The sequence below is a fragment of the Acanthisitta chloris genome, unplaced genomic scaffold (assembly GCF_000695815.1).
Source record: "Acanthisitta chloris isolate BGI_N310 unplaced genomic scaffold, ASM69581v1 scaffold8369, whole genome shotgun sequence".
NCBI classification, from domain to species: Eukaryota; Metazoa; Chordata; class Aves; order Passeriformes; family Acanthisittidae; genus Acanthisitta; species Acanthisitta chloris.
In genome coordinates, this window is record NW_008691976.1 from 37873 (window position 1) to 43730 (window position 5858).

The following is a 5858-nucleotide window of genomic DNA, read 5'->3' on the forward strand; positions in this document are numbered from 1 at the left end:
AGAAAAAAAAGAGGGATTTCAGAGCCTGGGAATGCTGGATGTGGTCCTGCTGCCAGCTGAACACTTGACACTGCAATTTCCTGTCAGTCAAACTCCTGAGAGAAGCACAGAGTTGGTGCCTCAGCTCTGAGTGTGCTTGGAGCAGCCTCAGGCCAGGCCCAGGGTGATCCCTCCTGCCGAGCCCCAGAGGTGAGGAAATGCTTCTCCTCACTCCACCACCAAATATAGTCGAAAATCAGAAGCCTGAAATATTCTGGGAGGAATTTCTCCAAGCACAAGTCATGTTCTCAGTGACCTCCACTCCTGGGGCTGTGTCTGCTGCCAACATCCGCAGTGATGAGGAGAGTGACTAAGGAGGAATGTGTGGAATGGAAACTCAGCTGAGTGTGAAACCAGGAACAATCATTTTCTCGACTCTGAAGGCTCCTCCTCTCCTCTCCGAGGCCTTACAAACCCTCCAGCTATGCGGAACAGTCCCTTCCTCCCTGCCCACACCCCCCAGCTCCCTGCTGGAAGCTGAAGCAATCCAGAGGGGCTGGAAAAGGGGTTGGGATGCAGCAGGAGAGGTGCTTGCAGACAGACAGACAGAGAGGGACAGCTCTGTGCAGATGGGATGTGACCTTGCCACAGGAGGGATTTTGCCTCTCTCCCTGGGAGGGTTTGATCCGTTCCCCACAGAGTTAAAATTTGACAGGATCAAAAATCCCCATTTCTGCAACTCTCCCTCTCCCAGCTCCTCTGGTGCTGCTGGGGATCCCCACTGGGTGTTTAATTCTGAGTGGATCCAAGGGGGATACTGGAAGAGGAGGCTGCAAGGCTGGTGTCATTCCCAGTTCAACCCAAACTGGTTGGGGAAGTAGCACTGGGGTGTGTTTGAGCCTCAATCCTTTGGAGAAGGAAGTCCTTGTGTGGTGGAAAGGTGAAAACTCCCCCCAGACTCCCCCTGAGCTCTTCGTGCTGAACCAGAGCAGCTAATAACAATTAATACCACCATCAATAATTCACAGCTGGGCAGAACTGGCATTGCTGGAGGCTCAACTGCTGTGCTGCCAGCACTGACATTTCATCTCTGTTGACTCAGGAATCAAAGAACTGCCTTTTCCTGCTCTCACAGAATGGCATCCCTTGTGCTGGGCTGGATCCCTGTGTCCCAGCCCCGGGAGGTGGCACAGGGTTGGCAGCAGGGACGTGCCAGCCTGGCCAGGCTCTGCAGGGCAGGGCACACAGCACACAATGGGCTGAGGAGATGCCACAGCTCGAGGCTCTGCTCCATTCTTCTGCCTTCCATCTGCTGGGATGATTTATTGGTGGTGATTCCTGAGGATAAAGGATAAAGGGCTGGGCTGGAGTGTTCCGCCTCGGCAGCTTCTTGGCTGTGTTTTCCCGTTGCTGTTCCACTCCAGCTCTTTTTTCTCCTCGTGTTTTGAGTTCATTGCTGATCCGTTTGGACGTGTTCAGTTCACCGAGGCTTGGATTCCTCTTCCCTCAGAAATCACCCCGAGCTGCGGCACAGCTCAGGTATCACCTCTGAACAGCCAGGGAAAAGAGATGCTCCAAGCGTTTTCCAGCAGCTGCTGCTCCCAGGGAAGGTTTCACCTCTGCCATCTACCGGCACCTGCAAGGACCCTCCGAAAAGGCATAGCCAGGAGTCAAATCCTGCCTGGAATTGTGGATTCAATTAACGTGGCAAGAATTTTTAACACACCAACTTCCAAGCAAATCATTCCCGAGGCTGCTGCTTGTTGCTGCTGAGATAAACTGGTCCCACTTCAGCTCTTCCAACATTTCCAAAGCTGTTTGTGTGTCCCTGCAGGTCCTGGAGGAAGAGTGAAAGCTTTGGAAAGGGATTGTTCAGGGTTCTTTAACAACCTGAAGGAAACAGCTGTGTTGGAAACAGCACATGGAGAGGAAGTGCTTTTATTGCCGTCACATGGTTTTGTTTTGAAGGCAACAGAGCAGAAAATCAAACCCTTGTCTAAGTAGGCAAACATTTATGCATTTAATGAACCAGTGATCTAATTGAACCTGCATTTAATGAGACTTCAACTGGGGCAAATACACTTCAACAGTTGTTACCTGGGGCAGGGAGAGGGATTTGAAGTTGCTTCTGCTTTATAAAACCTGTAGATTGAGAGAGGGAAAAAATGCATTGCTTGATCAAAGCACTTGAATTGCTTCCAGAATCACCTCTTGCTCGAGCTGAGTGCACAAACTATGGAGCATTTGTGTCACAGAAGCTCTGAGCGAGTGAGAGAGACCCTGGCAAGCTGGAAAAGTGGAGCTAATCCTGTCTGTCTCCATCTCCTCCACTTCCCAAGAGAAAACAAATGGAAAAGAGCAAAATGTTTCGGGTTCTGAACTAAGACAACATTCTTCACTTGGTGTAAGCACATCAAATATGGAAACCATGTCCTTTTTCCTTGTGTGTGCACACAGGCACAGTGGGAAAAGAATGCAGTGTGTGTTCCCAAGGGAGAGCTCCCAACCTGCTGCCTCAGAGAGCAGAGTGGGAAGATCCTCTCTGGAGGCTTAGAGGCCTCAGGAGCTCCAGGAGCTCATCCAGCTGGGCTGGCATGGATAGCCCTGCCTGCTGCCACTCCAGCTCTGGCTGGAGTGGGAATGGAAGGAATAACTGGACACTTGTTTGCAAAGGCTCAAAACAAAACAGAAAACTCCATGAGGAGTGGAGCAACCATCAAACTCCAGTGGTGTTGCTGCTGCTGCTGCTGCTCACGGCCATGTAGAGGATTTCCTTGTGGAAATTTGCTTGTGCATTCAGGAGGTGAAACAAGTTCAGGAAGCTGCTGTCCTCCTCCTCCCGACCTCCTGCCAGGGCAAGGAAAACCATCACAAATGATTAGTGAAACTGAATGACTGGAGTCATTTCATCTTTGCAGGGATATCTTCCCCAGTCAGTGTTCTCAGCAGCCTGAGCTTAGATTTATGATCAGCCTCTGCACCTGATGGCAGGACAGCTGGGAAGGAGCACAGGAGACTCTCCAACATTCCTTCACCAGCTTGGCCAAAGACAGACAAGAACAATTGTGTGCTGAGACAAAAAAATCAGTCTGAGCTGAGCAGGATGTTCGTCCTCAGAACTCAGCAGCAGCTCAGCCTCCAGGCTGAGAGCTGAGCACAGGCAGCAGCTGCAGCTGGTGGAGCTGCCCAGGCTGTGAGGGGCAGCTCTGTGGGGTTTGGGCACAGCCCAGGAGGACCTGAGGCCCAACACTGTGGTGAGATGGGTTTAAACCACTGTTGGTTTCTCCACTCATGGCACCAGGAATCCCTCAGCAAGAGAAACCAGATGAAAGAAATGTTTCTTCCCAATTATGACACTTGATTGATTATTTTTGTTGCCCAGAGCAGCTGTGGCTGCTCCATCCCTGGAATGTTCCAGGCCAGGTTGGATGGATGAGGCTTGGAGCAACCTGGGCTGGTGGAAGGTGTCCCTGCCCATGAGACTGGATGAACTTTAAGGTCCTTCCAACCCAAACCAGTCTGAGATTTTATGTTCTCAAAGCCCTCCAGGCCCTGCAGTATTGCTCTGCCTGCTGAGGGAGGAAAAGACACACATTCCTTGATGCCATGGCCATCTCCAGCTCAATTCCAGAGCCCACCCGTGCCTGAGGCTTACCAGCCAGCACTGCCTGTATCATGTCCATGAGCATACGAGCAAAGGCATTCTCCAGGCACTGCAGGAAGTTGTTTCTCTCCCATGGAGTGCTGAAAACTTTGCAGACCTTCAGCATCATTTTCACTGCCCAGTCCATGCAGTACAGATCCTTCTCACACACCTGGTGGACACAGGAGATATTAGAATTGCTCCTTTTATGATGCAAGAATCAAATTGTAGCATTACTTATTGATTCTGGACCAGTTGTGCCATGGCTTGGAAAATCAGGGATTGTTATGAGGACATAGAGATTGTTCTTGTTGGCATGAAGAGATTTAGCCTTTTGCTGCTCCTCAAGGACAGGTTTGAGAGCTTCCAGGGATGTGCTGGACAGGGAGCAGAAGGTGGAAGAGCACTCAGCCACTTGCTGGACTTACTCTTGGTGAGTGGGAATAGATGAGGAAAGTTTTCAAGTCTGACAAAGCAAATTTGGGGGTAAAGAGCCACTGTTCAGTTGTACTCACCAAAGCCATGAAGACAGTGAGTCTGGCCAGCTCCATAGCTCTGCCATTCACAGCTTTACTGGCCAGAAAAGTGAAGCAAATGCTGTTTCCACTGAGCAGAAGAAGCCTAGCATTGTTCTCCATCAGCCACTCCTGGGGAACAACTTTGTGACAAAACAGAGAGAATTTTAGTCGCCTTTGAACAAGGAGGAGCAATGAAATAATGTAAGCAATTCCTACCAGGAACAGCTAGAGCTCTTCATGCTCACTTAGAGATGTAACCTCACACAAAGCTCAGTGTGGCTGTTAACACTGTTCAGCAGAATTTTGGCTTGAACAAACATCATGTTCTCAGCTTGGACCATGTGTCCTTAGTCATTCAAGGCAAGACTTGGGCTGTAAAGGTTTGTGTAAAGGTCTGTATGGAGTCTTGAGGCATTTCTCCATGGGGAAAGGCAGCCTGGCTGTGTGAGCAGTGCTGGGAGTCTCCCATCCCAGCTCCTGCCTGCCTTCCCAGAGGGATGACTTTTCCAGCTTAGCCATAGCTCCTGTGAGGAATTTTGCAACCCATTTCCCAAGGCACCCAAGTGTCTGACACATTTCTGGCTGGAATTGGAGGGCATGAGCATATATAATCCTATGGATTAATGAGGAAGGCAAAAACACACCTGACAGCTCATCCACCAGACTGATAACATCATCTGCTGTCCATTCTCTAGCTTCTGTGTCATACAGCAGCTTAATTGCATCAGCTAAACCCTTCAGACTGCTCTCATCTGTTGGTCCTTCTATCATTTTCTGCCACACCACGTGTCCTGAGCAATATAGCAATCACAACTGCTAGTAAGTGATTTTTAAACCAGGGAGTTGCTAAACTAAGCAGAGGCAGGGGAGGGGAATTCAGGTGCCACAGCTCAGGCTGTGTGACAGATGGTTGTTTTCCATCTGTGGGAAACTGTTTTCCATCTGCAGTGGGAGCTGCAGAGAGAATCAAACTTAGAGAAACACAGATTATTATAATTTAGTGAGGGAACATTGTTTTCCCTCAGGGAAATGGGTGATGCTTAGAGGTGGATTTGAGCTGACTCTACCCCAAGCAGGGAAGAGCAGAGGTGTCATCCATTTGCTTCACTTGGATCATAACTTTTAAATATCGATGTTTCTCTGTGTATATGTGTCAATATGTGTCTATAATTTATGTATTTTATGTGTGTTAGTGAGGTCTGGGTGAGCAGAACACTATTTTCCTGGGCAATGCAATTGCTTTCACGGCTTCAATGGCTTCTCACTGCCAGAGGGCAGGGATAGATGGGATATTGGGAAGGAATTCTTCCCTGTGAGATGCTGAGGCACTGGCACAGGTTGCCCAGAGAAGTTGTGGCTGTTCCATCCCTGGGAGTGTTCCAGGACAGGTTGGATGGGGCTTGGAGCAACCTGGGCTGGTGGAAGGTGTCCCTGCCCATGGCAGGGGGTGGAATGAGATGAGCTCTAATGTCCTTCCAACCCAACCCGATCCATGATTCCGATACCATCACATTTTATTTGCCTAAAGCTCGTTTTTCCCTGCAAGGAAGTCTCCTTCCCAGGGCCCAAAGTTTGAGCATGAACCCCCAGAGCACTTGCCATCAAGAGAGGACACTGGCCCAAAGATGATGTAGAGCAGCCGAGCCTGGTTCACCATGGGCCATGGCTTCAGGATCCGAGTGAGCCAGAAGGCAGAGTCGCTGCGGTGGATCCAGTGG

The 5858-nt window shown here is 49.9% G+C and overlaps 1 protein-coding gene across 1 annotated transcript in view; it reads right to left on the reverse strand.

Annotated features, from left to right (window-relative positions):
• Positions 1–2695: 2695 nt before the first annotated feature.
• The window catches only part of FBXO47 (F-box protein 47), a gene marked incomplete at its 5' end in the record, with an annotated part of 9283 nt that continues 6120 nt past the window's right edge, over positions 2696–5858 (reverse strand). The window contains 5 exons of the mRNA XM_009082474.1: positions 2696–2826; positions 3635–3794; positions 4138–4280; positions 4785–4931; positions 5740–5858. The exon at positions 5740–5858 is cut by the window's right edge and continues 49 nt beyond it. Coding sequence (XP_009080722.1) covers positions 2696–2826; positions 3635–3794; positions 4138–4280; positions 4785–4931; positions 5740–5858 — 700 coding nt within the window. The remainder of the gene's footprint in view (positions 2827–3634; positions 3795–4137; positions 4281–4784; positions 4932–5739) is intronic.